This window comes from Chiloscyllium punctatum, chromosome 15 (genome assembly GCF_047496795.1).
Source record: "Chiloscyllium punctatum isolate Juve2018m chromosome 15, sChiPun1.3, whole genome shotgun sequence".
NCBI lineage: Eukaryota > Metazoa > Chordata > Chondrichthyes > Orectolobiformes > Hemiscylliidae > Chiloscyllium > Chiloscyllium punctatum.
In genome coordinates, this window is record NC_092753.1 from 6,631,830 (window position 1) to 6,653,793 (window position 21,964).

General features: G+C 38.7%; 1 protein-coding gene and 1 long non-coding RNA gene across 2 annotated transcripts in view; both read right to left on the reverse strand.

The window, feature by feature from the left end:
• Positions 1-7,285, reverse strand: part of LOC140486009 (uncharacterized) — a 22,549-nt gene extending 15,264 nt beyond the window's left edge. Inside the window, exon 1 of the long non-coding RNA XR_011962500.1 lies at positions 7,063-7,285. This is a non-coding gene — a long non-coding RNA (uncharacterized lncRNA). The remainder of the gene's footprint in view (positions 1-7,062) is intronic.
• A 2,704-nt stretch (positions 7,286-9,989) lies between these two features.
• Positions 9,990-21,964, reverse strand: part of kpna3 (karyopherin alpha 3 (importin alpha 4)) — a 108,190-nt gene continuing 96,215 nt past the window's right edge. Inside the window, exons 15-17 of the mRNA XM_072584547.1 lie at positions 19,477-19,639; positions 19,192-19,286; positions 9,990-13,010 (exon numbers count right to left, since the gene is read on the reverse strand). Of these exons, the coding sequence (XP_072440648.1) occupies positions 12,912-13,010; positions 19,192-19,286; positions 19,477-19,639 (357 nt within the window). The 3' untranslated portion in view covers positions 9,990-12,911. The remainder of the gene's footprint in view (positions 13,011-19,191; positions 19,287-19,476; positions 19,640-21,964) is intronic.

Here is a 21,964-nt window from a genome sequence, read left to right on the forward strand (position 1 = left end):
GTATATCTTATCCCTCAGAATCTTCTCAAGTACCTTACCCACCACAGATGTTAAGTTTACTGGTCTCCAGTTCCCAGGTTTTTCTTTGCAGCCCTTCTTGAATAATGGCACAACATTCACTTCCTTCTAGTCTTCTAGAACCTCACCCGTGGCTAACGATGATGCATTTATCTTGGGCCAAGTAGGGAAAATAAATGTTCAACAGTTTGGTTGGAATAGATTGGAGAGAGTAAAGGTTGGGCCTCATTAACAGTTGAAGGTCAGAAAGGGGTTTGCAGAAGATGAGACAGAACCTAGAGAAAGGCTAGGACACCAGGGAGCATTTGTGGAATTCTGTCTCAAAGACCAATGGGAAGCAAGCAACAGAGACGGTTGAATAGACAGCCTGGAATCTTTGTAATTAAAAAAATGTCCAGTACATCTTTTCACAGAGTCAGAAGTAAGGATGTGTGGCATGGGAAGTGGTCTGGGACAACAGTATATCGTAGGGACTACTTTGCATTCCCAAATTATTTTGGGATTGTGATCCAATTATGCTTTATCTGGATCAACCAGATCTTTCAATGGATAACTAAATTAGTTGTTGCTGAAGATGTACAAATTCCCATCCTTTGGATTTAGGGAATGGATGCAAGGAAACAGACTGATGGGACAATTTGGATGGAGTACAGTAATAGTTTAGTGAGGACAAGGGTATTAAAGATTAGGAGAAAGGGTGTGATTAGCAAATAGACATTGTTGCTGAAATGTAATGATAATTAGCATGTGGACCAAAGGCAAAATAGTAAATGACAAAGGTCTGATTTTTTTTTGTTGGAATGGGCACAGAAAGAAGTGAAAAGAACAAAGTAGAAAGAGGACAGACACAAAATTGAGCAAAATAATCAGTTTCTGTTCCCTCCTCTTGACAGTTAATGAGAGATAACTGATGGGATGTTTGTTGCATATGGCAGATCAAAACAATAGTTTGGCTTTGTGGCCAAATACTCTAGCAGCAATTGCTGTCTCAACACTACGAAGAACACAATACTAACAGCAGCCAGCCCCAATGAACTGTAGCACAGGAAGAGAAGAAAATCATCTTTTCTTTCACAAAAAAATCAAACACTTCAAAGGCATAAATTCTGTATCATCTCTTGCAATGCATTCTCTGACTTTAAACTATTCATGAGGCATGACTCTTTTAGATTTTCTATCCTAATCCAACCAATTGTTGGATATTCAATATCCTGTATTTGGCAATTTACACGGCATTGTGTTGTCCATTTTGTATCCTATATAAGTTCATCAAAAATACAGTCAGATTCTGGCCCTGGACTGAGTTTTCATTTCAAACATTAAATGTAATCATTGTATAAATGTAACTCTCATTAGAAAATTCCCATGGACCTCATCAGGGTTCTGGAGTGTACAACATGGCCTTGCAACAGTCTTGCTTAAAGAAAGAAAATTGTTTAAATCAGATTAAGAAAGACATAACCACACTGTATTTCTGTTTGAGACACTGAAACCAGATGGTCTTAGGATGCAAGTGAAAGCTAATCAAAATCACTTTGCAACAGCTACAGCCAATCATTAAATCAAGAATGGCTCTATGAGGCTGCTACGGTGCAGTGGTAGTGGCCCTACCTCAAGCCAGGAGGCTGGGATTCAAACCCACCTGCTCCAAAGGTGTCAAAACATCTCTGAACACATTGATTAGAAAAAACGTCGACTTCTCTAACATGATGTGATAGTTATACAAGAGTTTAAAAAGAGGATTTCCTAAATTCTGTTGCTAACCAGATTTCTCTAGAAGACTCTAGAGTACAAGCCATGTTCAATTTTCACAGATAGGATCACAATCAGCAACCACAGAAGATAAACGTGACATGCACTTCAACAGTCTGTGCAACTGACTGAAGATATAATTTTCCAAACTTCACTAAGTATACTTTTTCCATAGTAAGCTTTCTAAATTTGCTACCCAAAGAGTCCTGTGTTGCCAAAACTGCTTATATCTTATCCAAACAAAATTAAATTTATTAAGTCACCTACAATTGGTTGAAATTAATAGGTTAAGATACAGTGCCACAAACTGACTGATCTAAAAAACCTGCAATTTCAATGCCATGCCGAGCTTGTCATTTAGTAGTTTATCCTGTATACAACAGAGGTTAGTGTTGAAAAACATGTAATCCACAACTCATTAAATATCATAAAATTAGAGAAGTGTTGCAGTGCAGGGAGGTCAGAGTCTATCGAGTTTATGCTGGACTCTGCTCCCACCACTGTTTGATTGCAAATTCCATATTCTCAAGGTTTATTTTTAAAAATCTCAAATGCTTTCATTCCTGACAATCTCAAATTTCAGCTCCCTAGTTACCAACTCAATATTCTATGCCTTTCCTTAAATAATGTTGCCAGAAAATGCTAAGGAAGCAATGGAATCAGATTTGTTCAAAGAATATTGCTAAATTGACAGATATGATTATCCCTTCAATGGTAAATGCAAACTGTACAAACATCTCCGGGACACCCGCACCAATCAACCACACCGCCCCATGGCCCAACATTTCAACTCCCCCTCCCACTCTGCCGAGGACATGGAGGTCCTGGGCCTCCTTCACCGCCGCTCACTCACCACCAGACGCCTGGAGGAAGAACGCCTCATCTTCCGCCTCGGAACACTTCAACCCCAGGGCATCAATGTGGACTTCAACAGTTTCCTCATTTCCCCTTCCCCCACCTCACCCTAGTTCTAAACTTCCAGCTCAGTAACTGTCCCCTTGACTTGTCTGGACTTGTCCTACCTGCCTATCTCCTTTTCCACCTATCCACTCCACCCTCTCCTCCTTGACCTATCACCTTCAACCCCTCCCCCACTCACCCATTGTACTCTATGCTACTTTCTCCCCACCCCCACCCTCCTCTAGCTTATCTCTTCACGCTTCAGGCTCACTGCCTTTATTCCTGATGAAGGGCTTTTGCCCGAAACGTCGATTTCGAAGCTACTTGGATGCTGCCTGAACTGCTGTGCTCTTCCAGCACCACTAATCCAGAATCTGGTTTCCAGCATCTGCAGTCATTGTTTTTATCCTGTACAAGCAGATAACTCAAGTCCAGTTCTAGAGTCCATGAACAAATTAATATCACATAAATGTTGCATTAGGTTTTCAACTATGGTTGATATTGTTGTTGACGTCTTATCCCTATCTATAGAATGATGGAAATAATGTCAAATTTCATTAATAGTGCATCACGTGAAATTAGTATGAATGTGTTTACCTCTGTTGCTTTGACTTGGTTAGTATGTATCTTCCAAGAAGGCCCTACATTATTAAAAAAAGCTTTACGTAACTGTGATTTGGGATAACGGGAATCTGAAACCTGAGGTGAACAGGGAAGTGGGTCAGGACATTACATTCTTGTTTGTGAAATGTTTACTTCCAGCACGCATTGTTAAGAAGAAAATAAAATAAACAACTGCAGTTCATTGAAGCATTAACTTGGAATTGTATATCAGTAGAACCAAAGTTAGAAATTATATGCAAGTTTAAATAATATGGCACTTTTAGAGCTTTGGAAATTAACATGGTGACTTACTCACAATTACAGGAATACCAGCTCTTGTAAAGTGATTTATCATCATGCCAGTCTTTGTGAACTTACTTGAAACAACTCAGCAACATCCAATAACTACACAAATGTTCCAGCAGTAGTACAGCTTTGTGAATGAGAAAGGGAACTTCCAGTCATTTTGTCACTCCCCGGATTTGAGGAAGGAGCAAAAGGGACTTAAATTTTGTCTGAGCATGTCCAGAGAGATTAGATAAATTGACGCATAGCATAAATCAATTGTGACATTTTTAATCTCTGAACCTTCAATGAAGGTTTTTAATTCACTTGTGAGTGCTGCCAATACTTTCAATTTTGGTAGTTTAGAAAATATTCAACCTTACTCAAATGCAAATCTTCCCCTGCAGTATAAATGCATCATTAAGAATTTAACTACCTTAATAAGGCATTGTAATGATCATGTTTCTAAACTTTAGATATTGTTCCCTTTTACATATTTGCCAATAATAGTTCTTTAGCTGATAAACTAGAGTTTATAACACAGTCCTTTACACCTGACCTAATTTATAACTCAGTAAAAGTTTGTTTCAGTTGTCATCAAATCCTCTCATATTTTGTAATTAGTTGCAGATCTGTTCAATGGAGGTCTCTGTTGAAAAATCATGTGAATTGTGATCTGAATGCTTTTGAAAGATTCAGATGATTCTGAACTGACCTTATCCTGTTTCTCCCAAGCCAAGTATACTTGCATACAAGAATTGTTTAATTAGTTTAAATTTCTAACTGTAACAAGAGGAACTAGAAACCAGAGGCTCAAGGCTAGTATATTTCCCTTCATTGTTCAGCTTGTTCAAGAGCAGAAGGATGTCCATTTTAGTCTACAGCTTCTAAGTTACTGATAGGATTGCTACAAAACCAAATGTCTGCAAAACAAGCAGGTCAGGGTACTTGATCATTATGTTCCAATTCTGTTAGAAATATGCACTTGTATAAATAGTCCACTTGCCAACTAATTTGCACTCCCCTCTCATTCAGTATAAATGTTGGTGTCCCCCCCTAAATAAGTATCTTGTGAACTGTCCTGTTGAGTGCAAGACAAACTACTTTGACATCAGCAATACATTTGTATAACCGGTGATGAAAGGAAAAGTTCAAGGTATCATTCAAATCCTATCTTGCTCATGATTCAAATATCTGGCACACAAGGTCGTTTTATTCTTTCATAAGAGATGGGCATTGCTGACTCAGCCAGCATTTATTGCCCATCTCTAACTGCCCACAAGAGGGTGATAGTGAGCCACCTTCTTGAACAGCCACTGTCTATGTGGTGAACTAACAATATTTTTAAGGGATTCCAAAATTTTGATCCCAAGGAATGGTGTAGGATGCACCTTAAGAGTTTTTTAAAAACCGAATAGTTAAAGCACAAGGACCATTCAACCCATTGTTTATACACTACCCCTTTGCTACAGCAACCCAATACCACATACCTTGCTCTCCAGCAAAATGTTTATTGTTCCCTTGAGAGATCCAACATCTTAGCCATAATTACTCCTTGCAGCGAAGCATAGTGTCCCATTTTACCGCAAATAAGGTACTTCTGATCTCTCCCTCACTATGAAAATTTGTTATCACTGATCCCTCATCATTGGTTTGCCAACCAGAGGAAATAGCCTTTTATCATTCGAAACAATTTTGTAACTTTAAAAGATTTCTATTATGTTTTCTTAGCCAATGGAAATTGATCAAAGTAAAGTCGTTTTCTCCTCTAAACAACTTTCCAACTCTGATATTTTTGGTTATGCCATAGTACGCTATATGGACTTTGATGCACATGGTGGCCAATCTTTTATTTCCTTATAACAATCTTAGATCTCTAGGTTTTATAAATAGAAATATATCAGTTTTCATATATCTGGACACCCAAGGAAACTATGCAAATTTATTGGGGTGTCTATTACTTCATATTTAAACACCTTATCATTAAGCATTCACTCCAACTTCTTTGTCCCAAATTACATCTGCGACTGGCTGCCCACTTCACTAACATGTCAATATCTTCGTGAAGTCTTCACAATCCTCCCCATTTGCCAAAATGATCATCAGCACATTTGCAGAAGGCACTAAGGTAGGCAAAATACAGTGTGAAGATGACATAACAGGATGCAGACCAATAAGGTAGGATATCTTAGTGGGCAAAAAAGTCTGACAGACTTTGGAACTCCACCTCAGAAGATGGATTTTTGTCAAGGGAATCAAACACTATTGGGTATAGGTGGGAATTTAGAATGCAGTCAGATTAGATTAGATTCCCTACAGTGTGGAAACAGGCCCTTCGGCCCAACAAATACACACCAACCCTCTGAAGAGCAACCCTAACTAATGCACCTAACACTACAGGCAATTTAGCATGACCAATTCACCTAACTTGCACGTCTTTGGACTGTGGGAGGAAACTGGAGCACCTGGAGGAAACCCATACAGACACGGGGAGAATATACAAACTCCACACAGACAGTTGCTCGAGGTGGGAATTGAACCTGGGTCCCTGCCACTGTGAGGCAGCAGTGCGAACCACTGGGCCACCATGCCGCCTAAGATCGTACTGCAGCTACAATCGTATTTAGTAGGCTTAAAGAGTGCACTGCCTGCTCTGCCTAATTCATATGTTCATAATCCAATTGGTCGTTCTTTTATTCTATCCATCCTTCGCACACTCATTATGCATTTTTTCCAACTTTGTTCATAGTTGATGTTAAATTAGCCATACTCACAGCTGGTGTTAAATTAGCCAGTAATTAGTTATCCCAGTTTTTCATTTCTGTCATTTCCTTCATAAAGTTAGTTGGTTTATCTTCCAGACCCTGCCACCGAACCAGGGATAATAACTAATTAGAACCGCTACCTTTTTGTTGGACGTGTCAACATCAAAGTCTGCCGCAAAGGCACTGTATTCACTTTTTGAATTATGCTTATCTTTGTCCCAAGCAAACTTTTGTTTTTAACAGTCCCCGGTTGTTCTATTTCTTGCTGAAACATGCTTCCATCATTTGTAAACAGTGCCCACAAAATTGATGGAATCAGGCTACAATCTTGAATGCATGTTTGAGTCTCAAAAAATGATCAACTGATAATTGTCATGGTCAGGAAAACTTTGAAATATTTCAGTCCTGTTCAACCTGACTAAAATGGCTAAAGACCTATATCTAAGCTGTTACAATTATGATGTGTATAAAATTGTTTCAGCCTGTCTCTTTATACAGTATTTAGGTTAATAGGAAGTGAGTCACTCAACTATTCTGAATCATGCCTGGCTATGTCAAGAGACCTGCTGATCAAGTGTATAGTTAGCACTGACACCTGGGAACAAAAGACAAAACCAGCTGTGCTAACAGTCCACAGATCTATCAAACTTTTATGCACAAAAGAAATGAAAGACATGTAAAGAACAACAGCTGGTGCAGTCAGCAGAAAGAAATTCCTGATTCTTTGCAAGCTACTTACACAGGAATTAGTTGGTTTCTATTTGGAGATGCGTTCCTCGGGTAAGGGTATCTGCGAGATTCCTTTTGATGTAGCTGAGTGGAACAGGAATTATTGCAATGAGTTTTGCTGCTGGAGTGGATTTCCGAAACTCTCTAAACATATGGGAAGTACCTGGAAGTAGTCATTTCAAGTGACTACTGGGTAAAGTTGGGGGGAAAAGAATGCACCGGAAGCTGAAAGAGATCGCAGACTGAGGGGACTATAATTCTGTGTATATCGAGACGTAATACTTGTAACAAAAGGAACATTGCTTTGTGCCATTGAAACTTAAGTTCTCTACAAAAAAAAGTTTAGCATTTTTAATTATGGTACAGTAAAAAATTTAGTGATGGGACATCTTGCTTTGTCATTCTTCTCAGCTGTTAACTGGAAGTTCAAATTTATTTTTGAAAATGTAATGCTCTCCACAGGGATCTTAAGAAAATCCTATGTCATCTGAATTCTTCAATTTCCTTCTCAGGATATCCTCATTCAAAAAGTCTTAACTCTCATTACTTCACTTTCTAACTAGCAATTATAAGTAATTTCTGATGAACAGACATTAGAACCTTTGATATTTAATCCTAGGATGAAAGAAAAATTAGGTTAAACTGGAATCCCATGACATTATTGGATCTCAGAATCCACTATTTGGCTAACTTGGCAACTTTTTTTTTACAATAAATAATAGGACTCTCTGAATTAGAGGAAGGTTCCAATGTGTCACACGGTTGAAATTTTAAAATATTTATTCATTTATCTTTCAGGTAGATTACGCACCTTTAATTTGATTGCTTACCTTTCTCATCCTATTACCAATAAATTTCACTCCAAAGATAAGTTGGAGCTCTATACTTGAACAATACTGACAAGGTCAAAATCTGGCAGTTTTGGGAGACTGCAAAAGATATTATTAGTATCACTGGTAAGGAGCCTCAAGTGTGAATGGGCTAGATTTTATAGACTTCATCCTTTGAGCATAAATTCAATTTCTCTTGAACAAATGGGCCATCTTCTAAACTTGAGAACCAAGGTAAGGTCCATCTGATCAACTTGCTGCCTCCCACTGCATTTACTTGATCTGGCAGTGGAGGTGGTTGTGGATGCAGGACTAATTTTACCTCCTTTGAATAAAAACCCAAACTCTTCTGGAGTAATATGACATAATTGAAACAAGTTAGTTTAATTAGGACGGAAAATCAAAAGAGCTTCAGCAAATGGCAAAAAAAAAGAGATATTTTCTCTGAAAGGGTGTCCATTAATCAGGCCTGATAGAGTCTAAGGTAGTCAAGATATTCATAGGGAGAGATCTTTTAGGATACAAATGCAAAATCCAGAAATAAAGACGTTCTTGTTTCTTTGCTGCTCCTCTGGCAGATACTTGCTCAGCAGAATACTGAACTGCCTGGACAGAGTGAACGTTGGGAAGGTATTTCCATTAGCAGGAGAGACAAGGACCTGAAGGCACAGCCTTAGAGTAAAGGGAAGACTCTTTAGAGTGGAGATAAGGAGAAACCTCTGTAGTCTGAGAGTGGTGGATCTGTGGAATTCATTGCCACAGAAGGTTGTGGAAGCCAGTTCATTGAGTATATTTCAAACAGATATAGATAAGTTCTTGATTGCCAAAGGGATCAAAGGTTATGGGGAGAAAACAGGAAAATGGGACATGATCAAATGGTAGAGCAGATTCGATGGGCCGAATGGCCTATTTTCTGCCCCAATGCCTTACGGTTTTAAACTATTTCAGAATGGGTATCATTCAGTTGTATAGAATGCTAGTAACACCGAGTTTCTAACCCAAAAGATGCACCAACCACTTACATTTAGATATTTTTAATCAACCTGTTCAGTCACATCTCTGGAATAGGTGCAACCTGAATCCAGGTCTTTGAGCCCAGAGGTAAGAACACTACACAACAGCCCCGACATAACTGGAATTTATATTGACACTGAAAAACATTGCAGAGGCATCTCTTTAAACATGAAGAGATATAAATGGGCAGAGGCTTTTTTTTTACTGGAATGGTGGAGAAGCAGAATCATTTAAGTAGGGAATTATGGAGATTGGGATTGGGACCTTGCTGAATGCATTGCTTCTGTAACTTAAATGAGTAGGAGGATGTACAAAACACTGGAGTCAGGGAAACAGAACATTTGGCGGGTGATCTGTAGGGCTTGAAATTGGATCAGGGAAGGATGTGATCATGGAAAGAATTAAATGTTAGGTAAGAGTTGTATAATTTGGGGGGTGGCGGAAATGGTGTAGTAGAAACCCTGGCTGAACTTTCCCCTTTTCTAATGCAGGAGCCAAGATGCCAAATACAGCTGTCTACTGCAATACCAAGTTCCGATTAACTAATCAGGGGGCCTGGCAATTTTTGATTCCAGGGAAAAGAAAACAAAAAATAAACAGTGCGCAAAATTGCACACTGTCATGTCAAATGAAGACTTTTACACAGTAAAGACAACTCTGCAAAAGAGTCACCATACTCAGAACTGTAAGTTACAATTGACAGTGAGTAACTTACCAGAAGTGATACTATTTATTCAATTGAGATATACACAATGCTGGTAAACCCAAGGTCTGTCAAGCTCGCAAAATCCAATAGGGTAAATGGATCAGGTAGAAACTTTGAGTTGCTGGCATTTTTGGCTTTATTTCAAATTGCCAGTACTTGTAATTGCTTTTGGTCAAAATTCTGCTGACTGCTGTACTCCATCTACATTAAAACACTAAGTAATCTCCCAATTTTCTGAACCATTTTTCCTGAAAGGGAGTATTTTTTTCAACATGAGCCTTTGTACAAAAACGATAAAGTAAATTGTCAATGGTCATGTTTTCACCTTCTGGAGATACCAACAGGTTATTTAATAACATATTTACTTTACAAAAATCACAAAGGGAATTAACTGGTAAAATTATTTTAATGACTCAAAATATCTTCAACATTCTGGATATTGAAATGCAAAAATAGGAAGGGAAGAGTTTGGCTCTGAAGTATACTCCCAGGATTTGTATCATTCCTCGCTCCCAAAACAAACCAAACCTTAAATGTTTCTCCAAAATAAGCATAGGAAGAGATAAGCACTTTTCCACCAGAAATCTCAAAAGGTACAGCAACCAAGCTACCTGATAAAAGCAGGAAACAGCATATTAAGTTCACCTTTCCAAAATACATCGTGGCAAACAGCTCAAGGCTTAAGGGAAAATGTGGCTATGTTTGTTAGCATTATTCCCAACAAAAGACCTCCACCTTAAATAACAACAGGATACTGTTGAGCAAAATCCTCCACGAACACCACTGGTAGTTTCTGCTTTGAACGACGTAATGTCTTTTATCTCCAGGGTGCCAGAACCAATCATGATGGGCTGAGCAAGCATGTGACAAGGATCCTTGCAGGACATATGTGAAATTTAAATGCCTCTCTCTATTAATTTGCATAGATTGTGTTTTTCTAATGAGGATTAGTTCATTAGTGCACACCTTCACAAGCCAAGAAAATTCAAATGGGACAAATCACAATGTAACAACTGCAAATACCACAAAAGCTGCTGGGCTTGGATGGCTGAACTCTGGTGCTCCATATAGTTCCAGAGCTGATGAGAGACCCTCTGAATTGTATCCTAGTCAGGAATCAACACTCCAAAGGAGAAGGAGGAGGAGGAGGGTGAATTTTATTTGGGTGGGTGGGTAGGGGATGGAGAAGAATGGTTGGGGGAGGGTGTTGTCAGAGGAATATATTTTGACTATTAGACTATTAAAACAAGAGGTAGTTTTTAAACGTGAGTTTGAACTTTAGATTCTACAATTATTTTATACTGAATGTCTCTTTTCACATAGTAAATCACACACAAAACATTTTAAATTCTATATTGTGCGAATGGATATTATGCAGTTACCATATGTAGCAGATTTTACAACATAAAAATATATAGGAAAAACAAAGGCACAATGAAATTCAACTCATTCTTCAGGCAGAAGAGCTGAAAAGAGCCACCTTAAAGAGAGATTTTAATTTAAAATTTATAAAAAGGATATAAATAACCGAGGCCAAAACACTATTTGTATCATTAAAACAGTTTCATCAGCAAGTAAAAATCTTGCAGTTTTATATAAACTTGTATCCCTCAAAGATACAAGATATCGTAGTCTTTAAAGTGGCTCAGTCTTGACGGCAAGGTATTAAGATGGATATAAACCTGCACAATTTTGTTCATCAATGAGATACAACTCATCAGCAGAGCTTGATTGCATTTTTCAGATTCAATTACAGTAGATACTGCCCACACTTGTTAACTAAATTAGCTCAAATGCAATCTGTCCCTTTACAATAATGCATGAGGGGAAGTTTACATCCAGTCACCACAGCAACAAACCCCATCCCTGAATAGTGTCACCTAGTCTAATACCTACGAAAAAAACCTCCCGGTGCGTATTAAATACAGTAAATAAAGCATTCAACATTAATGGACCAGATGTACACTTAACTGTAAGCTTCTGTACAGCCTTAATACAATGCTTACGTTATATTCTCTGTAAAGATTTACACTCCTTTTCAAACATTTTCCTCCTTTTCAAATTTGCTTCTAATCATCTGAATAAAAAGTGTGGCTTTAGATTCTTCTCAATAATACTCAAGTCCATGACCAAATTTAATGAAATAGCTGCTAGTTCTCAGCTATCAGCAGTATCCACAGTAAGGAACGGTCAATTTACGATGCACGACTGTGTAAGACTGTGTGTCACTGCAAACATGGAAGCTCCACAGTTTAAACCCATTAAAAGTCCAACAATTTATTTTACTACTGGATTGGCTTAACCTGAAATTAAAAAAAAATACTGATTCACCTAATAGTTGGAAGCAAGATTCGCAGCAGATTAAATGGTTAATTTTAAGTTTCTTCATATGTACAGAATCTGAATTATCTAATGGAGCAAAAACTTGAATGTGAACAGGAAATGTGGGTGAATCTTGCTTTCAGCTTAAAGCAGAGGCTCAAGTCACATCGATATAATAATTGCAGCTCAGGTAAAACACCATGCACAGCATTTGATAAGTACTTCAAAAGAGCAGGGAAAGAAAATTAAAACACAGGTTCCTAATAGTGGTTGTAGTAATCAGCTGGGGCTCTTTCAAGAAGTCGTGGTTAAACTTGGCTCCTTCATTAAGTTTAGTTTCCAGCCTAGTCTGTGAGGCAGTGCGAGCACAACCTAATATGGATGCAAGCAGGATTTTTTGTTAAACCACCCTATAGCAAAAAAATGTTTTGCAGTTACCAGAAAAAAAAATCCTGGTTTTAGTTCATCCATGGACCACTCTGGCCAATGATGGTTCTATGGTATTTGCAAATCCTTCTACTGTAAGCCCCGGTGTAAAATCTTCTAAAAAGCCTATTTCACACGTCAAAGCCAAGTCTCTTTGCAAGTCCCATCATTAAATTTTTAATCGTTCAGAAATCTTCCTGTTCTATGTAGACAGCTATTATCTTGTGTGCCTAATATGCAACGTTGTAAGTGAGATTGCTACTACTGTCACAGGAATGAGGTACCAGGGAGGGAAAGGCTGAATCACAGGCGATGTTGGGGATTACTCTAGTTTGTTGATATGATGGTTACTCATGGGCTCACAAGAATCATGCACATGTGTCAACAATCCCTGTGGTAGCAAATTTTGGCAATTGCTGAGCGATTGATAATTAGGCTTTTCAAAAAGCATCAAATGTAGATGCGCAGATGTCTCTCGAGCCTCCATCACACTTCTGCTTGGTGAATTTTTTTGGTGTTTTGGGTTGGCAAGGGACAGGGAAGCTACAGCATCTTCTCAGCTTAGAAATTGAACTCCTTCGCTTGAATGTTCGCTGTGGGGTCAAAACTGAAAGTTCCAGCTTGTGTTGCTTCAGGAAGGAGACTTGGATCTTCATCAATCTAATGAGAGGAGATATAACAAAAAAAGCATTACCCTGTACAATCTGTTTTAAGGTGGTTAATACAGGAAACATTTTGGACGATCTAAATTATCCCCTGACTTCATGGTAACTTAACAGATACTTGGGGCTTTCCACGCCTCATTCAGCATCTACAACCATCAGTTATGGCTTCAAGCTTTGGTCTGAAACCTTGTATAAGGTGAAAGCCCTGTTTTCACTGCTTCCTATTCAATTATACTCAGTGAAAAAATTAATTTAAACCTAGAGGAACTGGAATGCTAAGAAGAACCCAACGTAGTTGATGCCTTTTTTCTACATCAAGCAGATGTTCGATGCTATTTGTTAACCAACTAAATGCGAAGGGGTGAAACTAAACTTTAATTATTTTTACAGATAGTAGACTATTGAGGTGTCTCATGCCATAAGCACCAACATATGCGATACTGAAAATGTTAGATTTCACACAAACCTTTGCTCAAGATACGCCAACATAGATCGTGAACATAGTTTTGTCCTACAACAAAAATTCTCCTCAATCACCTCCCCACAATGGTGGAAGAGCTGCTCCAGAAGTCACAATGTGGATTTTGTCTACATTGTCCAGGAGGCACAGTTGACATGATCTGCACAGCAATACAAAAATTCAAGAAAAGTGCGGACAGCAGCTGAAACCTCTACACACAATCTTCTTGACTTCACAAAGTCCTTCAAGTTCTGTCAACCAAAGGGACAATGGAGTGCCGTCCTCACATGTGGTTGCCCACAGAAAGTCGTCACTATTCTGTCTGTCATACAATGGCATGCAAGCCCAGATCCTCTGACAGTTCCACCCAATAAACATGCAACCTGGGGACATGAAGGTTGTGCCATCATACCAATGTTCTTCTTCTTCACCTTCCTTAGTGCAATATTGCCCCCCTATCTATTAGACATTTCTCTGATGTGATGCCAAAGTACATGACAAGTAAGAAGCCTGTGCTAGCTCCAATCCAGAACCAAGGCTACACCAAACCCCGTCAATGAGCTACAGTACATAGCAGATGTTTGATTATGCAAACAGAGGCTGAGTTCCAAGCTATTGTCAATACATTCACAAAGATGTATGAAAGAATAGGTTTTGGGCTAAACACATGGAATGCAAAAGTCCTCTATCAGCCTGTTCTCACCACATACTGACCCCCAACTGTCAAAATCCATAGTAAGTCACTGCACAAGGTTGATCAATTCTCATACCTTCGCAGCTTTTACTTAGATGTGCAACAAGGATCAGTGCAGGGTACACTGCTTTTCGTCTTTAATATAAATGATTTGGATGTGAACATATGAGATATAGTTAGTAAATTTGAAGATGACGCCAAAATTGGAGCTGTAGTGGAGAGTGAAGGTTACCTCACAGTAAAACAGGATCTTGATCAGATGGTCCAATGGGCAAATGGAGTTTAATTTGGATAAATGTGAGGTGCTGTATTTTGGAAAGGCAAATCAGAGCAGGACTTAGACACTTAATGGTAAGGTCCTGGGAAGTGTTGCCGAACAAAGAGACCTTGGAGTGCAGGTTCATAGTTCCTTGAAAGTGGAGTCGCAGGATAGGATAGTGGAGGTGGTCTTTGACATGCTTTCCTTTATTGGTCAGAGTATTGAATACAGGAGTTGGGAGGTCATGTTGCAGCTGTACAGGACATTGATTAAGCCACTGTTGGAATATTGCATGCAAGTCTGGTCTCCTTCCTTTCGGAAGGATATTGTGAAACTTGAAAGGGCTCACATAAAAAAATTTAGGATGTTGCCAGGGTTGGAGGGTTTGAGCTATAGGGAGAGACTGAATAGGCTTGGGCTGCTTTCCCTGGAATGTCAGAGGCTGAGGGGTGACCTTACAGAGGTTCATAAAATCATGAAGGGCATGGATAGGATAAATAGAAATGGTCTTTTCTCTGGGGTGGGGAGAGTCCAGAATTAGAGGCATAGGTTTAGGTTGAAAGGGGAAAAATTTTAAAGGCACCTAAGGAACAACATTTTCATGCAGAGGGTACAGCATGTATGGAATGAGCTGCCAGAGGAAGTGGTGGAGGCTGGTACAATTACAACATTTAAAAGGTATCTGGATGGGGATATGAATAGGAAAAGTTTCAAGGGAAAGGGGCCAAGTGCTGGCAAACGGGACTAGATTAGTTTAGGATATCTGGTCAGCATGGTCAAGTTGGACCGAAGGATATGTTTTCGTGCTGTACATCTCTATGACTTGAAAGTGAAAACAAAACACTGCAAGAAATCTGAAATAAAGTTGAAGTGTTCGAGAAACGCAGCAGGGCTGACAGCATCTGTAAAGAGTGAGACAGAGTTAAGGTATTAAGTTTGTTATGACTCTTCTTCAGAATTTTAGAACTTCATTTCTGAAGAGTCACATTGGACTCAAAACACTAACAGTTTCTCACTCTAAAAGATGCTGCCAGGCAGTGAATTTCTCTAACACTTCCTGTGACTATATAAATGCAAGATTTAAAAACAAATAAAGGGATTGCAGTTTAAAGTACTACTTAAATCTACGCATTCTGTTTTGATCATCTTAATTAAGAAAGATCATATTTTACCAGATGACTCATGGAAAGAGAATGAAAAGAGATTGAGTAGAATAGGCCTACTCCCTGTAGGTTAGAAGAATTGGGGGATGGGGGTGGGGGGGAGGAAACGGGGGGTGAATTCAAAATCCAACAAATTAGATGCTAAAATGTTGTTTCTCTCTCTGGGATATCTTGAACTGAGCTCACAGTCTCAGACTAAGGTGCAGGTCATTTATGATGTGATGAGGAGCTATACCATTACTGAAAGGTCTGACTGTATGGGATTGTCAATCCCACAGACATGCGCATGCTCAGCCATTTGAGTGCATTCAAGTCACAGATTAACAATATTTAGTAAATAACGTAATCAAGGGATATGGGATTAGCGTAGGAAGGTATCAGAGGTTCAGCCATGATTTTTATTGAATGCTAGAGCAGGCTTGAGAGCCCAAATGGACAACTCCTGCTTCTTCAGTTTATATGTAAAATGTAATGAACTTTGCCTTAAAAAACAGACTCTTTTCACCCATTTTTCTTTTACAAAAAACATGCCATCATTCAAATGGTGCTGGATTATCCTTTCAACTGCTTAATTGGATTTCCTCAACAAGTTAGAGGTTATTTTGAGAACACATACAAACCATCTTCCTTACAATATTTATCACCATTTGAGGATTTCAAGCTTAACCTCTTGCTAATGAATCACTAATTCAACAGGAAATGTTTACAGTGAATATCAACACCCTTACCTAACACAGGTTTTCATGCCTCCACTGTCTAGCACAAAGAGAACTAATACTTGTTACGTCCTATCTTACACACTAGTGCTGGAAAACAACAGCTTAAAGAAGCAATATTTGGTATCAGATACTGATTTAAGCTATTAGCTGACAAACTTAATCCAAAAGTTCAAAGGAAATCAACAATGAAAACAGTATATTAAAAATAAATGCGTTAAAATGGAAGATGTATAAAAACACTTTAGGGGAGGCCAGGTTTGGTAGGTTTAGACACTATTTTTCATTAACTGGTTAAATTTTGTCCTTGAAAGGTGAAACATAAATCAGTTATTTCCATTACTAAGGCCATTCCCAAACTAAAAATCGCACTCTCTGGTTTAATTTCACTACTTCACTTTAACTTTGTCTCCAGTGTATTCTATAGCCCACAAGAACTTCAATCACTTCTCAGTGAAATGCCCAGAGGCTGATAGCCAAGTTCAGTACCTATGAGGATGGCCTCAACAAGGGTCTTGGATGCATGTCACACAGACCCTCTCTCAAACACATGCTCTCCCTCAAAGGCACAACACCCCCCCCCCCAACACACACACAGCAACACTTGTGCGTGCGCACACACACACTTCCTCACATGGATGCAAACATACATACAAGTATATGGAGTGAATTTGCACTTGCAGATTTGTATTTGCACATACATTCTATTTTGTTCAAAAAGCACACAATTTGTAGGCAGTCAGTTCATGTGGCATTTTATAAATTGCTACTTTGGAAATAGAACCAGTTGACTGAAGGTTGGAATACAGAGATTGTAACATCACACCTTTAATGTATTGTCTGAGCTGAGATGTCACTTTTTCAAAATAAAACCTTAAGTTGTCTCAGGAATGTTACTTGAAAGAAGTTCTGAGATTTACACAGAATTGGTTGCAGGTTTCGATTCATTAATAAGTGATTAAAGACTTAACAATGATCTAAGTTTGTTCAATACATTGCACCAGTTATATGACACTTTGATCTTTTACTATAAATTCTGAGTCCTATTATTCTGCCCCACGAGCTACGAGACGAAGGAGCAATGCTCCAAAAGCCTGTACCTCCAAATAAACCTGTTGGTGTTGTGAGATTTTTAACTTTGTCTACCAACATCAACACCCTGGAAGTTACTGAGCAGAAATCAGCAATGTAAACAAGTGAGCGTAGAGGCTGAATGTCGTACAGCCCACTTCCTGGTTACTCAAAGTCTGTCCACTACTTATGAAGTAAAGGTCAGCAGTAAAATGAAATGTACTTTCTACACTTGCCTGAATGAATTCACCTGCAACAGCACTTGAGAAATACAACCTCATTAAAGCAGTCCACTTGATTAGCATCCAACCCACACCTTAAGCATTCACTCCCTCCACCATCAGTACCCACTGTCACAGCAGCATCACATACCAGATGTACCACAGCAAATCATTAACGCTTTTCTAGCTTCAACTTGCATCACCCAGAACCAAGGCATTTTGCATGGGAACATCATCTCCAATTCACAGGCCACTGTGATTTGAGATATGTTTTGCTATTCCTTCACAGCCAATACATTAAATTCTGCATTGCCTTACTAAATAGCATTGGCAGAGCACCCGCAAGACAACTGCTCACTACTACTTCTCAAGGGCAACTGGGAAGAGCCAATGAACTTCTGCAGTACCAACATCTCAAGAATTAACTTTTTAAAAGAAAAAGTGAAAAGAATTTCCTTCACTCAATAACTGATAGTTCGGCCGAATACAGTGCCTGATTTGATCCCATTAAAAAATCTTGGTCACCCAAATTAAGTAAAAATCAGCTAGTGCACTGCACTTACAAATCAAATCTTTAAGAAAGATGAAAGGAAGGATACAGAAAAGAAAGTATTCTTCTTGGTGGAGGGTAATTAGTTTGAAAAAAATTGTGATACACAACCATTGTGATTCTATTTTAATAATATACGAAAAAGACTGACAAAACACAAAATCCAAGTACAAAAATTAGATGGAAAATTGCAATAGAGGTCCTGAAGCACTCAATTTAGAGGCAACTGGATTCAGGTCATCAAACTTATTCATGGGATTGGAATCGAGGGGTCAGAGAAAAGTTGTTACCAAATTCCACAGGCAGCCATGAATCATTTGTGCTTTCTGACAGAAATGACAAAAGTGAAGCAAAGGTCAAGAATATTGATTTGGAGACGCTGGTGTTGGACTGGGGTGTACAAAGTTAAAAATCACACGACACCAGGTCATAGCCCAGGTGACTGCCTCCTGATGAAGGAGCAGCACTCCGAAAGGTAATGCTTCCAAATAAACCTGTTGGACTATTGCCTGGTGTTGTGTGAAGAATATTGGGACAAACATATATGAAACTGTTTACATTATGTTATATACAGGATCATCCTTTAATGTAGTTTGTTCATCACACTATGTAATAGACCACAGTAAGATATAAAAGGCACAAGCAGCTTCTTACTCTGGATTAATTTGTTTCTGCATTTTAGAAAAAAAATCAGGGTGCAATTCAATGGCTGATGACAGACAAAACCAATTTTACTTCCATAATTCCAGCTACAAGTCATGAATTTGCTGCAAAATTTCAACAAGAGGCAGTTGATTGTCATTTGCATACTTGCAACGATAGTATTTCTCTATTTCACAAGTGAGACAGTGATTTCCTGTGTCATGTATGCATCTGTAAACAGGACTGGCACCCTTAATAACTGAACTCACTGCTGAATTTGTCACTGCATTTGTGCCTAGTTGAAAAAGGGGAATTGAAGAATAAAATACACTTTTCTAAGATTCTCTTACCCCTTTTCTACAAATCTTCTGTGAGCTCAACAAACCAATTCTATACTTACATCATCACCAGAAAAGTACTGATCTATGATTTCATAAGCTAGTTTATAGATCTCTTCATTTTCATGTTGCTGCAAGGCTTCTATTTTTTCCAAACCTGTCAAAGAAAATTAGAACCTGGTAAAACAATTGTGAAGACTATCTTAAAATACAATTGGAGCAGCACAGATTTGCATCGAGTTTTTCCTGAAATCTATAAACATTTTTTCCAGTCCATAGGATTTAAATGGGGTCTGTCAAAATGAAATGAATTTCAATGAGAAAGAGCACAAGTCCTGGAAGCTTACCTCCACATTCCTCTATCATTTCTGCTATCGTACTTGCTTCCTCACCAGCCATTTTCAAAATATTGTTCAGTCCATCAAGTACAACCTGTACCACCTGAGCATCTTTAACTCCCAGTAAATTACAGAAAGGGGGGATTACATTCTGCTGTACGAGATATTCAACCTAGAATAAAAGGAAAGAAAAAAAGATGTCAAAGTGTTCCACTCAGTGAAACTTTATCCATAAAACTGCCGTAAATACATTGATGTGATAACCATAAATGGCATTTAACATTTCTGGTTAAGTTATTATTAAGTTATGATTAAGACAATTAAGAATGAACTATGAATTAGTTTAAATTATACTTAGATCATACTTTCGTCTTTATCTCATTTAACAGTACTATTCTTTAAAAGATCAACCTAAATATTGCTGAACATTAAAAGGACAATGGACTTCCCACCCATAAAAGTTTTAAATTCAGAGGCAACCAGGATATCATCAGATTTATGTCTGATATTAAGGTCTTCCATGTGGATAGTGGGATACAGTAGTCTCAGGAGTGATGAATCTTGGAACATGAAAAGATTACCATTAGCATACTCAATTTATCACGTAGTGAGTCAATAGTCAAAGATTGGCAGGAACAATTTTGGTTCTGGTTTTAAGAAACAACTAAACCATGAAAGAACAAAAGCCATTCAGCTTTTGAAGATTCAGCAAATTGAAGTGATTTTTTTTCCCCCCAAAGTGAAGAATTCTATTTCAATCCAAACATATTTTGAATTCAGAAGGAGCAAAAAATAAATGCCCGAGAGATTCTGGTCTTCCTGTAAAAAGGTTAAAAATGTGTTGCTGGAAAAGCGCAGCAGGTCAGGCAGCAAAGGAGCAGGAGAATCGACGTTTCAGGCCTAAGCCTGAAATGTTGATTCTCCTGTTCCTTTGATGCTGCTTGACCTGCTGCGTTTTTCCAGCAACACATTTTTAAGCTCTGATCTCCAGCATCTGCAGTCCTCACTTTCTCCTTCCTGTAAAGAGGTTGCAAGGTTAGTAATCCTGAGTTCTTCAACAAATAGTACAATATTGAGTCATAAAGCATGCAACAGACCCTTTGGTTCAATCGTCCATGTTGACCAAGTTTCCCCAAACTAAACCAGTCCCACTTGCCTGCGTTTGGTTCATATCGCTCAAAACCCATTCCATTTCATGTACTTATCCAAATGTTTTTTAAATGTTGTAACTGTACCTGCATGCACCACATCCTCATGGCTGTGCATTCCACACATTAACTGCCAACTGTGTAAGAAAAAGGTTTCCCCTCATTGTCCTTTTCAAAAATCTTTCTTCCCTCACCCTAAAAGTATGCCCCCTAAATTTGAACTCCTGCACCCTAGGAAAAGACCCTTGCTATTCACCTTATCGACACCCTTTATATAGACTTTATAAATTTCTGCAAGGTCACCCCTCAATCCCCTATGCTCCTGGGAAAAAAGTCCCAGCTTATCCTTCTAAGTCAAATCCTCCATACCTGGCAAAATCCTGATAAATCTTCTCTGAACCCTCTCCAAGTTAATAGTATTTGTCCTATAGCAGGGTGACCAGAACAGCACACAGTACTCCAAAAGAGGATTCAATGTCCTGTGCAACCCCAACTTGACATTCCCAACTCCTATAAGCAAAGGTTTGAGCAAAGGAAGGAAGGATTGCGAGTCGCCTTCATGACCATCCCGTCTACCTGTGATGCAAATTTCAAACAATTGTGTACCTGAACCCTTAGATCTCTCAGAAACACTACCATTAACTGTATAAGTCCTGCCCTGGTTTGTTTTACCAAAATGCAATACTTTTGGAATACAGCATACAATTCTTGTCTCCCTGTTATAGAATACATGTTGTTAAATGTAAAAGGGTTCAGAAAAGAATTACAACAATGTTGCCAGGATTAGAGGTTTTGAGCTATAGCATGAGGCGGAATAGGCTGGAGCTTTTTCCCCTGCAGTATTGGAGGCTCAGGTGTGACATTATAGAGGTTTATAAAATCATGAGCGACATGGATAGGATAAATAGCCAAGGTCTTTTCCCCAGGGTAGCTGAGTCTAAAACTAGAAGGAATAGGTGAGAAGGAAAATGTTTAAAGTGATCAGAGTGCAATTTTTTTTTATGGAAAGGGTGGTGCATGTATGGAATGAGCTGCCAGACGAAGTGGAGGAGGATTGTACAATTACAGCATTTAAAAGACATCCAGGTAGACACAATGATAGGAAGGGTTTAGAGGGATATGGGCCAAATGCTGGCAAATGGGACTAGGTCAGATTTGGATGTCTGGTCAGTGCAGATAAGCGGCACCGAAAAGTCTATTTCTGTGTTTTATAACTCTGGGAGTCTAATTGATCATCGGCAGTTAAATGAGCATTCCACTGACTAAAGTTCAAGGTCTGAAAGAAAATCTTCTTAATGTTAACAATCACTGACACAAACAGAGTTGGTTTGTGGTCAAGCCTTTGCCTC